At 41.2% G+C, this 14,386-nt stretch overlaps 1 protein-coding gene and 1 long non-coding RNA gene across 2 annotated transcripts; one reads left to right on the top strand and one right to left on the bottom strand.

Moving 5' to 3' along the window:
• Positions 1–603: 603 nt before the first annotated feature.
• LOC144711451 (uncharacterized) lies at positions 604–2,218 on the bottom strand. The gene is made up of 4 exons (XR_013583548.1): positions 2,077–2,218; positions 1,925–1,985; positions 1,383–1,522; positions 604–692 (listed from the first exon to the last, which is right to left on the bottom strand). It is a non-coding gene; the product is annotated as an uncharacterized LOC144711451 (long non-coding RNA).
• A 2,581-nt stretch (positions 2,219–4,799) lies between these two features.
• On the top strand, positions 4,800–8,130 carry LOC144711461 (protein terminal ear1-like). Its single transcript, XM_078585472.1, has 6 exons — positions 4,800–5,924; positions 6,067–6,235; positions 6,416–6,736; positions 6,808–6,933; positions 7,591–7,732; positions 7,809–8,130. Exons 1-6 carry the CDS (start codon positions 5,285–5,287, stop codon positions 8,052–8,054), a joined length of 1,644 nt encoding a protein of 547 aa, XP_078441598.1. The 5' UTR covers positions 4,800–5,284; the 3' UTR covers positions 8,055–8,130.
• Positions 8,131–14,386: the final 6,256 nt, after the last annotated feature.

Genomic DNA, 14,386 nt, shown 5'->3' with positions numbered 1-14,386 from the left:
GGTATTGATGGAGATTATGGCAGCTGCACTAATGAACGACATAGTTGCTAATGACTTTTATGCCGATGAGTGACACACACTAAAAAAAAGTGAGTTTGAAAATTTAGAATATCACGCTTCCCGCATCATCATGTGACCAATGGCTACAATGGTTCTTTCTCTTCTCAATTCCTTATTTAAATGACATTCTTCCAGCTATTTACACTTCCAATTCATATTACTTTAATTTATGCATTTACAGGATCATTCTTTTTTATAAGGATGGATGATCTGTTTATAGATCAGAGATGGTGGATAGATAGAGGGACAAAATATGAAGTTACACTCCAAACTTCAGCATAAAGATATCGTAGTTTGAAATTGAATTGTACACTAATGCATGATTTTTTGGAAGATTCCAAACCCTTTAATTTAATATCATAAATATCACAAACATAGAATAGTAAATCCCTTATAAGTTTTATAAATCATAAATATATTTTATGTTTTAGAAATAAAATTAATTACATAAAATTATGTCAAATACCATAAAATGGGAAATTTTGTATCATCATTGTAGAAATTAATATGATATCTGTGTTTATCAATATACTAATGTTATGAGGACTTTCAGAAAACTTTCCATGAATAAGTATCGGTTATGCACTTCAGGTGCCGATGACAACCATATCTGCAGAGCCGCTTGTCTTGTCCTAGGAGAGATATTGTTTGGTAAATCATATGGATACTTCTAGAGGCCAGACATGTAAAGCACTAAAATTTTCTCTTCTAGGGAACAACAAAGAGATTTTAATCAGTTCCATGAACAATGAAATGACCCTCCCATATTTTATGACTCAGTTCTGAATTCATTTGTTTATTCTATTGCATATGATATGATTTTAAATAGTCAATCAAGTCCACTGAACCCAAAAAAAACTACAATGGAATAATTGCACAATATAGTGGACAGGATAAAAGGCACCCAGAAAGCAGGGAAATAATACAATGACAAGGGTGCTGAAAAAAAACAAATAATGACATATTTTATTGTAGAAGAGTAAGAACCGATGCAGTAAAAACGATATAGAGACAGTAAAAGTTTTAGGGGAGAAGAAGGAAAATTAGAAATTGCAAAAGAAATTGGGGTAATTTAATTTGGCGATTAATCGTGAGATATTGACAAGAAGATCACATAGATTACGACATGACAGAGGATAATCTGATGAAATCAACAGAATTAGGATTAGATAATTTTTGGATGAACAACAACATGACGGGATTCATTTTTTCTGTTTTATTATTTATAAAATGTAAATAGATTTTGACTCGTATTCTCGGTAATTTTTAGAATGAGAAATATAATTAAAGTATGATTCGATCAATGGAGAGATCAAACTAACCAGTAATGCGTGTCAAGCTAGAAACCACCAGAGCTTCAGGCTTCTCTCCTTTCTTTATACTTTCTTTCAAGTAAGTTTGCTTTCTTCCTCATAATAAATTCTCCTTCAAGGTTCAGATCTTTCAACCCGAAGGCCAAAATCTAAGGAGAAGAGGAAGGAAAATGAGAAGAACTTGGGATATCGATGGATTCTTATCAACAATATATTTATGTAATACAGCTTAGGGTAAGGTTAATTAACAAAAAAGAATCTATAGAGCTGGGGAAGGCTACTGCCATGCATTGCAGTACCTGCTCCCCTAGCTCTCTGGAATAAAATTGAGCATTCTTTTGCTCCTAGCCATCATCGGAGGTCACAATCGGAACCACCGGTCGACGGCTAGCGAAGGGTTTTTAAATGGTCTTGGTCCTGGCTGAATATTAGGGGTTGAACGGCTGTGATCCTCTACTTATATTGGTAGACCCCCCTTCCTAATGATCCAGTAAACTCTCTCTGATTTTCTGGCTGAAAATAAAAAAACGCATTAGGGTTACGAATCATACCGTTCAATCTTCTTTCCCAAGACTAGAGGCCAGGATTACATGATGCCATTTCAAATGCACCCTGTTATGAAAAAGGATTTGGTCCCAAATGGAAAATTCAGAATCTTAAAGCCGATATGAACTTTGATTCAGTTTAAAGCTGAAAAACAAACGTATCGCATATGCATGCAAGTTGACGACTTTAGACGCCCCTTCATTGCGCAGCAGCCAATTGCCAGTCCGCCGCAGCCAAGTGCCAAGACAAGTTGAAAGACCGCTACCCATCGCTGTATTAACGCGTTACGATAGCAGCGGCAGGGCTGGCCGTGGCTTTGTGAAACGTTAGTCGTGCTTGAAATAGCACATTATTTTCTTTTGCATGTGAAAAGTTTCGCCTATATGATTTCTTAAAGCACTTGTCATAATGATAATTTCCATGAAGAAAAGTAGAATACTAGTGAATAAGTGCATTAATTCCTCGTTCTTCAATTGGATGTCTAAGTAATTTCATGTTCTTTACTTGTTTTAATAGCATTGTATATAAATATCCGTCCCGTGAAGGGAATGGCACGTCCGGGACATGACGCCCCATGCGTGACGGGATGGATGACGATGCGTGATGAACGGTGACATGACGAAATGTTCATCACGTCACTGTCTCGTCATGCGTCCCTTCTTCCTCGTTTCGTCACGTCACCATCACCGTGACGCCGTCACCATCACCGGTGACTTAAATAATAATATTTATTTTTACTATGTAAATAAGCATAGTTGAAATATAATATTAGTTATTTTACTATGTTATTGTTTATAATATTTATTTTACTATGTTTATCCGTCACGGTCGTCATCCGTGACGGACTTGTCGTCACGTCACACGTCTGGGGTATCCCGTCACCGTCACGTACAGCCCGTCATACGTCACTGTCACCGCCATGCCCTATGCATTCTGTCACCGTCACTGTCACGTGTCCGTCACGGTGACATGTGACGTGACAGATGTGGTTTGAGGATCCCTAGTCCCCTCTACTAGATCGCATATCATTGAATGTAAATGAGGTAAAATGACATTTGCTTCTCTACCTTTTCCCATAATTTGTCCCAGATCAATTCTTTCACTTCCGACATATCGGAATTTCCAAAGTTACTTTTACCGAACATAAACTTTGGATAATTAATTTGCTCTGATTTCTTAGTACTAATATCAATGAAATAACCCTTTTTCTTTAATGTTGGAATGTCCATATATTTTGTAGTCTTTCAGCTTCCTACGGCTATCTACTTAAGTACCATGCAGCCTTTTGCGAGCTGTTTAAGAGGAAGTGATGAAACTTTGTGTCCTATTCCTTTGGAGCATTGTCCTATCCATGCCAACCAAGATTTAAAAGTCCAAAAGGGATGTGACTTTGGAAAAACCAGTTACAGGAGTTGAAATTAAACACCAGTCCAAGCCAGCGTAAAGAGACCAACCATGTTCCAACTTGTCAACTCTAGCAAGTTATACCGCGTGACAAGCTAAGAGAAATTGACTGCCAGGATTCCTGGCTGTATTAAACTGAAACTCAATAAATGGATATGCTTTAGAGCTCAGTAATTACCTTCCTTATCTACAAAAATCAATGGTGGCAAATGCTCAAACGGTTCTTCGCATAAACTCCTTGATTTCTCTTAGAAACACGAAAAGTCAAGCTCATGTCACGTTCGAATAGTGTACTTGATTGGCAAAAAAAGAAAGGGTATGGAGTTTAATAGCGATTCCTCGTTTTGTCTCCCAGAGGGGAAACAGCGGGAAAGGAGAAAAAACGGCAGTCATTATAGGCCAACTGTGGCTCAAACGCACACTTTTCCTCAGCCCTCACCTCCCAGCCGTCATCGTCAATACAAAGCAACTGTAGCTGAGTACGACACCCTGCCGCGTCTTCCAAATTGTACCACATTTCTGACAGACCCCGAATCGCCGGATGATCTCCAGGCACCAAGGCCCGGGGCCCCCCTCCATAACACAATCTAGACCGTCCATTCTGTGTCTCATCTAATCTCGCCCGCACAACGCATGCTCCTTCCTCCTTTGTCTATTAGCGAATCACCGGCCCCCCACCTCGGAACAGTACCCGATCTCTCTCTATCTCTATCTCTATCTCTGGCTAGATTGTCAGCAGGAGAAGGGGGAGTGTAAAGGTCAGGGCTGCTGGTGCTATTCGGTCAACGGGCATCACGCCTAGATTTGGTATGACCCTGTGGAAGGTTGCGGTGTTCTTTTTAAGGGAAGAGCCCTGCCCTACACTCTTGAGACTTGAGACTTGAGACCTCTCCTTTGACATGAAGTCCGTTCATCTTACGGTGAAAGAACGCTCGATCAGTGACACAGCGGCGTACGTAGACTTTTACATCCATTCCTTCTGTCCCCACTCTCTTACTATTTCTTTATCTTTCTCTCTTCGTATATCTTCATATTTGATTATCCACCGAAACATTTATACGTTCTCTTTCTATCTAGCTGTATCTCTCTCTCTCTCTCTATCTGTCAAATCTAGATATCTCAGGAGCGTAGAAATTAAAAGGTGATGGGCTTCTCTTATCTCTCTCTATATATCTATCTATCCTTCTAATCTTAGGCGAGATGCGGAGAGAGAGGGTGGTGGTAAGTGTTAACCTCGACCTCGGTGCTGGGTTTTGGGGAGAGTTACCCCGTTTTGCTGGGGTTTCCCGTTGCCGGATTTCCTTGACCGGCCTCGCTCTGATCGAAGAGAGTCAGCCGCTTTTGCAGCTGGCGCGTTAGAGCAGCTTATTTATATGTCCAACGATGGACAGAGAGAGCGATAATTAGATATGGACATGTACGGACTTCTTGATAGATGGATAGATCAACACATGGAGGAAAAGATAGCAGCCGCTTTCGGGACTGGATGGATTTCGGGCAAGATGTAGAGAGAGAGATAGGTACGGACGTGTGTATGCTAATGAGCTCTTCTCCAAAAGGAAGAGACGCCGCCGCCAAACGAGGAAACTCTCCAAGAAACCCATCTCCGAGGGATCAAGTTGCCCAAATACCCTTCTCTCTCTCCAGCTCCATGGCGGGTCTTTGAGAGGTAATGGAGAGAGAGATAGACATGTTAAACGAGAATTTGATCTGCCAAACGAGGAAACTCTCATCAAATTCGAAGCCCAGCACAGAGACAGGAAGTTGCTGATCGTCGTCTCTCTCCTCTTGCTTGGCTTCCCGGGAGAGAGAGAGAGAGATAGCCAGCCGCTTTTGGACTTGGCGGGTTTTGAACAGGGTATAGAAAGATAGAGAGACAGAGGGAGATTGACATATGTTAACGAGTGTTTGCTTAGAAGGGAAGGAGAGAGGGTAGGGGGCGAGTCGCAACGCCGGCGAGCATGGCGGCGAACAGCCTGGACCCGGCGGCGCGGGAGTTTAGCCCGGCGCCGTCGTCCCGTTCCCCGCTTCCCACGCCACCGCCTCCGCCGCCGCTGTTCTACGCCGTGGCGGCGACCCCTGCCGCGCCTGTGGCGGCCTTCTTCCCCGACCCGCGGCTGAACCCTAATCCTTACGTGAGCCCCGCGGCGGCGCTGCCGGACACGAAGCCCACGCGGGCGCTTCTCCTAAGCTCGGTGCCGCCGCACGCGGGGGAGTTCGCCGTCCGCGCCGAGCTCGAGCACTTTGGCGGAGTTCGCGCGCTGGAGATGGGCCGGGCGCTGACCGAGGGCCTCGTCACCGTCCAGTTTTACGATCTGCGTTGCGCGCAGGCGGCGCTGGCGGAGATCCGGAAGCAGCACGTAAGGCAGCAGAGTCTTCTGGGCCAGCGCTACGGCTTGCTGGGGATGGGTCCGAGCGGGACTGCCAATTGGGGCAACGAGGAGTTTTCCCGGCGTGGGCTGATCGCCGGCCAGGCCGTCTGGGCGCAGTTTGCACCCGAGCCGCCGGCGCTCGACGGCCCCAACAATGGCTCTCTCGTCGTCTTCAATTTGGACTTGGGTGTCTCCTCCGCCGCTCTCAAGGACGTCTTCGAGGCTTTTGGTGAGTCTTCTTCTTCGACTACTACCAAAACTGCTACTTCTACTAGTACTATTTCTTCCTCTGATTTTCGTGTGAGAACCCAATTCTCTGTTTAGTGGGTTTTATTGGGGGTCTCCTCCATGCAATGATGGTTCATATGAAGGGGCGGTGAAGGAGCTGCGAGAGACACCGTCAAAGCCGCGGCACAGGTTTGTGGAGTTCTTCGACATCCGCGACGCCGCCCGCGCTCTACGTGAGCTCAACGGCAAGGAAATCTTCGGCAAGCGCGTCGTTATCGAGTTCAGCAGGCCCGGCGGTCAGCAAGCGAGAAAGTGCGTCTCTTTCACCCCCTTTCTTCCTCCTCATCATCAGCTTATTCTTTTTCCTCTTTAATTTTTTCTTTTTCCAGTATTCTTCTTCTTCATAGTCGTGTTATATTCTTCCATCATTTCTTGTTCTTATTCTTCTTGTCCTTCACCGTCTCGCTCTCGGTAAAAACTTCTGTAACGTAGGAAGGGGGCAGGGCATCAGCCGACACCTCTGCCTCCGCGGTTGCTCGGGCAGGACCAGGGCGATTCGATCGAGAAAGGAGAGAGCTCGCGGCGGAGCAAGAGAACCAGCGGAGGCGCGCTGCCCGCAGCCCCAGCCACCGCTGCGAGACAACACGTAGGGCGCCACAAGGGTTGGAAGAGCCACAGCGGTAAGGGCAAGAGCGCCAACGAAACGAAGTTCCTCTTCAACGAGCTATCCCTTAGCGGTGGCGCGCCTTCTTCCTCTTCTCCCGGCGACTCGAGAACCACCGTAATGATCAAGAACATCCCCAACAAGTACAGGTTTGTCTCCTGTCCCCTTCGCCTGTGCATTTGGACCATCTGGTCTCTATCGTTTTTTCTCTCTGGTGCAGTCAGAAGCTCCTGCTGAACATGCTGGACAATCACTGCATTCACTGCAACGAGAGAATTGTGGCGGAGGGTGATGGTAGCGAGGCCATGTCCGCCTACGACTTCGTTTACCTCCCCATTGATTTCAAGTGAGTCCTCGGCTTCCTCGCTCATGCAGTTTTACTAAGTCCTAGCCAGGGTTAGTTGAATCACTGCGACCCAGTAGTGGAAACCACCTCTAAGAGATATGGCAATGCTGGTTCTTAAAGCTTGGAAAAAGTTAGAAGGGGAAGATAATTAGGGTTTAGTCAGTCCTCACATGCCCCGTCTCGTAACTTGAAGGAAGCTTTTCTAGTTTATGATTCACCGAACCCTGGTTAAGGTTTTGTTAGTCACCGCTACTTCGTCTTTTAGTTAAAACCGGCGGAACACGCTTTTAAAACTGTCAAAATGATGTTTTTAAAAGCCGGGAAAAGGTAGTTTGAGTATTGCGATTTTCTAATCACGGTTTAAAGTTTTTTAATGAATCACCGCGGGGCGGAACCCTGCAATTCGCACCTAGAAGGACGTCTAAATTGATTTTATAGAAGGCGGGAAAACGAAAACCCAATTTTTTAATTGTAGAAGCTATGGAGTAGAAGGCCTAAATGTTTTGTTCTAAAGTGGGGAAAAAGGGTAGATGGGGAAGGGTATGTGGAAAAGCAGAAAGACCGGTTTTTAACTGTCGGAGGTCTGTTGAGCGACTATTTTCTTTGCTAAATTTATTCCATTCTGCTTTTTCGCTGACATGGTTGTGCCGAATTAAGCAACAAGTGCAACGTTGGATACGGGTTCGTCAACATGACTTCGCCGGAGGCCACTTGGAGGCTGTACAGGGCCTTCCATTCGCAGCCGTGGGAGGTTTTCAACTCCCGCAAGATCTGCCACGTTACTTACGCCCGCTTGCAGGTGGTGGCCCGGTTCTTTCCCTCTACATCGCGCTCTTGCGATAATCTCACATTGTCCTTCTCGTACTCTTCCGCAGGGAATAGAGGCGCTCAAAGAGCACTTTCGCAATTCCAAGTTTGCCTGCGACACCGACGAGTATATGCCAGTCGTCTTCTCCCCGCCCAGAGACGGCCGGGTTCTGACCGCGCCGGCTCCCATCGGTAGCCGCGGGGGCGGCACCCCCTCAGAGAATGAGAACTTGCAAGAAGAAGAAGAAGAAAAAGAAGAAGAAAACGACGAAGATGACGATGATAGTGCAGAAGAGAAAGAATCTGAGAACTGAAGCAGTGTAGAAGCCGGCTGTGACCAATTGGTCAGGGCAAATTACGAATACATCGACTGGGGGTCTTTTCCGCGTAGGTGGGGAAGTAAATGAGAGAAGGGTAGATAGGACGGCTGGCCTGTCGCCGGGATGAACAAACCCTAAACGCTGATGTGATTTTCGGCGCAGGAGCACAGTAGCGTCGACAAGAGTCAAGCATCTGACGCGTAGATGCCTGTGGGCATGACTTTCAGACAGCAGAGGTTGCAGGGGTGTCCGGCTCGTGTCTTCTGGCCTTCTCCTTAGACCCAGGGGAAGATCCACCGATAGGCTCGGAGTTCTCGGATATCCATGCTTCCTGGCTGGAAGGCAGAGAGAGAATGAGAGCTTCAATGAAGAGAAAGAGATAGAGGGAGACTGATATAACGAGAGAAAGAGGAGTGAGAGACAGAAAGACACTGATATAACGAGAGAAAGTGAGTCAGTGATAGAGAGAAAAAGATATTCATATAAGATAGAGTGAGCTTGAAATAACAAGAGAGAGAGAAAGAGAGAGAGAGAGAGAGAGGGAGAGAGAGAGAGGATGAGAGAGAGAGAGAGAAAGAGAGAGCGAGAGAGAGAGGATGGGAGAGACAGAGGGAGAGAGAGAGGGGAGGGAGAGACAGAGAGAGAGAGAGAGTGAGAGAGAGAGAGAGAGAGGGGGAGGGTAGTATATGTGAGCGCAACTCGAATGGGTAAAGGGCTACAGTCATCGGTTTTGTCTGGATTGGAGAAAACGGCTGGTCATCCTGGGCAGAGCAACATTCTGAAGATAGCTGGGGCCACCAGCTGAGAACACATGTTAGAGAGAAGAGCAGGCGTACTCTTTCTTTTAGAGACTCTTTTAGAGAGACAAGCTAGAAAGAAATAAGTCTTAAGTCAGTGATGGAGATCGGACAGGCAGAAGCTGTGCTAGTCTGGCACTGCTAGAGTGTTAGTGAGAGAGAGAGAAAAGCCGGTAGAGGTCAGAGGAGAAGACGTCTTCCTCTTATATATAGATACATAAACAGAAAATGGAGGTCAGAGCAGGGAAATAAAATAGCAAGCGGGCGGGCGATACGGGCCAGGGAAGAGCTAAAAGTACTCTTTAAATGAGCCGGAGAAAGGTAGAGATCAGAGTAAAGCAATGGCCTTGTATTCTGCATCACTGCTTGATTGCGCAGCACAAGGTTCAAGATCCGTGTATTGACATTCTAGCCCAAATATTGAGATATGTGCTTGTGAAACCAAGTCTTAGGTAGATGTATTAGCTCAGAGAGAGGTACTAGTGCTTATGTAGTTGAAGTCCATCATATACGATACCTCTAAAATATCAGAGCAGGTATCCAAGTCTATTAGTCGTCTTATGATGGATGGTGCATTGTATGGCAGGCTCTATTTCATTTGCAAATGAAATGTCAGGGCATCTACGGCGCTTATAGGGGGCTGGATCTGGTGCTGATGGCTGGTGTGATGATATTTTATCTCTTGTAATGGCTAGATTTTGGAAATGAATTTTCAGAATTCCAATTTGTTTTTGGAGCAGTGAGGTTATGTATTTAATTTGAATTTAATTATAGCCTGATGTAAGAGGTATAAACTCTATTCCTCAAGAAAATGGGATGGACCAAAGTACCTGATTTCAAAGGCTGTAAATAAGAGCAATAATGACAATTTTAATTTCTGTAGTGATAGTGAAAATAACTTTGACAAACCCTAACATTTTAAGGCTCTGATTATGGTAAAAAAAATATATTTTTTTGGCATGTATGAAGGGTTAAACCATAGTGAGCATTTGAAAATAAGTAATTTCTGTGAACAATTCTCTTTAGATTTTGATAAGTGTAATATTATGTGTGACTTTTCTGTATTTCAATAAAATTAAATTCGTCAATCCCAAATCAAACTACTAAATATTAAATCAAAGAAAATTTTAAATACCTTGGAAAGTATTTATTTTGATCTTCTAAAGTTTATAGAAAATTTAGATACTTTTTGCAATTAAAAACTAAGTTAAAAATACCTTAGATGTCACTTTGTCGCAACAGACTGGTGTGGATCAGAGGAGGACACTGGTGGAATGGGAAACATGGTACATGGGTGTATGAATGGGCAACGTGGGAATTTTGTTTGGTTTGGTTAGTAGATCATATTGACTTAGTAGCGACTGAGTCAACTTGTTGGTGCAATTTACATATGGTATTTTGAGAGCTGTCAATCTTTTCATCAAATTAATTTTCAAAAAAACTCTTTGTTTGTATTTTTAAAAACAACCTCATCATATAAAGCTTTCATACAAATGTCCTGCTCAGAATAATCATTCATTTTATTCAACGATAAATTATCCACACTCATATAAGACATTAATTTTCATATGATATTTCACAAACTTCACATGTCATGTATAAAAAAGTATAATTCTAATCAAAATTATGGTCTGTTTTTATTTGATCCCCATATTTTTCTCATCAATTGTCAGTATGGAATACAATGCACGTGACTCAACATGAGAGAGATTCGTGTTTCATGGAACGAAGAGTGCAAGATTGACCTGTCTTTTTGTCCTTCATAGAGGTCAACCATGTATTTTCTTTTTTCCAAGAATTTGAGAAGTGTTCCACGCTATAATCATTGGTAATTGTGAACCTGATTATCTTTTTGAACCTGAAAATTTTGAAATTCTTCATCGAAATATGATTAGTATATCACCTAGAAGAACATGTGAAATTTATATGAGTTGCATCTTCTCTCTCTTGATCATGCTTTTCATCAAACTTCATATTTCTCACATCTTCATCTTTGCACAATATTTTTCTACATGAATACAAAATTGATACCATTTATTTTTTTTCATCCTCTTTTTTATTTCACAATGGAATATCTCAAAATTATTACATCCCTTAGATACAACTGACAACAAGTCCTGCAACTCACTCAAAATTTTTAAAATCAAATAATCCTTTCTCATCATCTATTGATTAAAATATTATATTTAATCTCATGTTTCAATTATTGCATCAAGGTATAAAATTTACACATCGCATCCTCTTTTCAAGATAATCGTGAAGGCGAGAAGTTCTACTTTGAGCAAAATAATAAAGTAATCACAATATTGAGGATAATGTATAAAAGAATGAGAATATTAATTTTCATTATATTATGAAAACTATCTGGGTAATTCAACAAAGTTTATTTTATGGATCTAAATCAGAACTGTATAGTTCGTGTGATTCATATCATGCATCATGGCTCAATTTTTCTACCACAAAAGTTGAATTCATTGTATCACCAAGATCATTAAGTGACAAAAGGATGAGTCATTAAGTTGAAATACGAAGCCATCTTTTAATGCCTTTCTATAATTAGAAATACGAGAGAATAAACAATAATAATAGTAATAATAATAATTACTAGTATTATTCTCCGACTCAATGACACCTACGTCGTGGTGATGACCCTAGTTTATGATTAATTTATGTCATTTCAGGTTCTGATTTTTGGAACAAATAATTATTCAAATTTCCTTAATAAGCACACAGTCTGTAAGCTTCAAATGCACTGAGAATGGGTATTCAAAATAAATGAAATTTGGGTTAATATATATTCGAATTTTGGACAAAATTCAAATTTCCTTAATAAGCACACAGTCTGTAAGCTTCAAATGCGCTGAGAACGGGTATTCAAAATAAATGAAATTTCAGTTAATATATATACATATATAGATTTTCATAAGTGCTTTTATATTTTTTTCTTATTTTTTGTTAAATACTTTTAGTTAAAATTAAATAAAACTTCTTAAATTATTTCAGAAAATAAGATAATAATGATTTTATTTTTAAAATATTATATGAGATTGATAATATTTTTTGTCACACCGGTTAGGGTCCAACATGGTGTTATTTCTTCTTCTCCTGATTGATGGATTTATACCATAACTCTCCTAATATGAGACACCTGAAGAAAGAGTGGAACAACGAAATTAATGCACTAAGGCAGCCAACAATATATCGGGTCATAATTGAAGCTTGGGGTACAATGATGGGAAGATAAGTCCAAATAGAGGGCCCCTGATCTCCTCAGATCTTAAGTTGTTTCAAAATGGGGGGCTGTTTAACCCTTTAACCCAGCCTGCTCCACATTTTTCATCATTCTAATATAGGAAAGCAGGTCGAGAAATTATTAAATTCAATAAAAATAAATTCAATAAATTATAATTAATATGTAATCATGTTTTTTAATCATAACTAACATATAATATGTAAGTATAAATAAAAACAAATAAATAAATTAGCCATAATGTAGATATATCTCTACCCTTTTGAAGTTATAGATATATCGAAAAACAATGTTGGGTTGTGAAGTGCCGTGAACATTTTTTCATTAATATTACTATAGGAATATTTTTTGGGCATGGTTAGTTGTGCTGGAATGATCTGGGAGCTGGATGTTGGGTTTTGGAGCTATGGTTTGGTGTGTGAAATCATATTTAATGTAGTGGAAGGTAAGTATCTTTTCAAAATTTATTTGTAAAACACATTACACATAAAGTACCTTGTGGGGAACTTTTCCACTTGTGACTTGCTTCCTAGAAGAGCTTCTTCAAGCCATTCAATTGCCTGACCTCTTAGAAGTATCCAAGCGACTAGAAGGCTGTTGGATATCATCTCATTATTCACCATTTCTTCTTAAAGACCCTGTGGATCTTCTCACCATCAAGAGTGATTATGGGGGCGTGTATATCTGGCTAGCATTAGCACATGAAATTTGGTGCTCCCTTATTTATACTTGAATCTTCCATAAAATTGTTACTAATAGATATTTTGTGGCTTTCAAGAGAAATCACACCACCATATTTTATTTAAGTTCATTGTATAAAATATTATGTTCATTATTATTCCAGTGTGATGTTTATAATGAAGCCCATGAATACATGCGATGACCTAGAGAATTATAATGAGATCATAATACAGTGATTGTTAGTCCTTAAAAATTTATTTTAAATATTCCTATTCGATGGATAGTCGAGATGTACATCAAGTTATCCAGACAGAATAACACTAACTTATCCTACTTATATCATAAGTACAATTGATTCTATGGCTATTAGTGTGGTGACACTAAGGATAGATAATGGGTGCTCTTTAGAGAAAGAGTTAACTGTATTGATTGGAAGAATCCCTGAATGGTACTATACCTAAATTGAATCAGGTTGATTCATGTCATGGTCGTATAAGTGATCAATTGATATGAGACACCAAGGACATCTCGTGGATGGACAACTACATTTTGACTACGACTTAATAGCCTCTAATCATGGGATTCAAACAAGTCTTAGCTTGGATGTAGTAAGAAGCTCACAGAGAGGATTGAGTGGTCAAGATGGGATCCACCCTTGGTATAAGAGGAGATTAACTCAAAGCAGATGACACAGCGAATCCCTGGTCAGGGTAGTGAGGATATTGGAGAAGGCATTTTCCAATGATCCCCTTCACGCATCAGTACTAATTGAATGATGGATTAGGGTTTGAAGATCAACCATAACCTAAGTCATTCGAGAGTCTCGTGCAGAGGATGTAGTATACATGAGAGAGTTCAAACATTACTCGGTATCTTCTAGAGCATGAGGCGTAGCTTGGCACCCCGCAGACTGGAAAAGTAACCTATCGTTTGGGTTAAATGAATCCATAGTTAATTAATCTATATGTTGATATAGTTAATTAATAAGGTTGGCCAATAATTGTTATTGGGCCACTAAAGTTATTAACTAGAATGATACATGGGCCTAGACGGTCACACACATAAGATCATATGAGCCTTGGTGAATATATTTTTCTTAATGGGTTTTTTATAAAAACTTAAGTGAAATATAAATAGGGGAAAGGGAAATCATTTCAAGTACCCAGGCCAGCCAGAATTGGTTGCTCCCCCTTTCTCCATTCTCATCTCTTCTATGCTCAATCGTGGAGAGTGTCTCTAGGGTGAGAAGATCTTCATGATTTTCAAGGAGAGTTGTGGTGGAAGTATATGTGGCCGGTAAGTGAATCACACATTCCACATCTCATTCCATGTTCATTAATAGAACATATTCGTTATAGTGCACGTGTGATGAAGTCCATGAATACATGATCAGACTTAGTGAATTATGATGAGATTGTAAGACGGAGATTCCTAGTCTTTAAGCATGTGTTCTAAACATTCCTATTTAAAGGATACGCGAGAAGGACATCGAAGTATCTGGATAGAATAACACTATCTAACCTCACTCATATGATGAGTATGGCCGGTCCCATAGCCATTAGTGTGGAGACACTAAGGATAGATAGTGGGTGCTCTTT

Source organism: Wolffia australiana, chromosome 13 (assembly GCF_029677425.1).
Source record: "Wolffia australiana isolate 7733 chromosome 13, ASM2967742v1".
In the NCBI taxonomy this organism is placed as follows: Eukaryota; Viridiplantae; Streptophyta; class Magnoliopsida; order Alismatales; family Araceae; genus Wolffia; species Wolffia australiana.
This window is presented reverse-complemented; position numbering and strand designations above follow the sequence as displayed.

What these genes read in the sequence shown, in the direction of transcription:
- LOC144711461 (XM_078585472.1), top strand. Translation starts at nt 5,285, where the DNA reads ATGGCGGCGAACAGCCTGGACCCGGCGGCGCGGGAGTTTAGCCCGGCG. An exon ending in GGCGGTCAGCAAGCGAGAAA is followed by an intron (nt 6,236 to 6,415) that starts GTGCGTCTCTTT and finishes TCTGTAACGTAG; the next exon opens with GAAGGGGGCAGGGCATCAGC. An exon ending in AACATCCCCAACAAGTACAG is followed by an intron (nt 6,737 to 6,807) that starts GTTTGTCTCCTG and finishes TCTCTGGTGCAG; the next exon opens with TCAGAAGCTCCTGCTGAACA.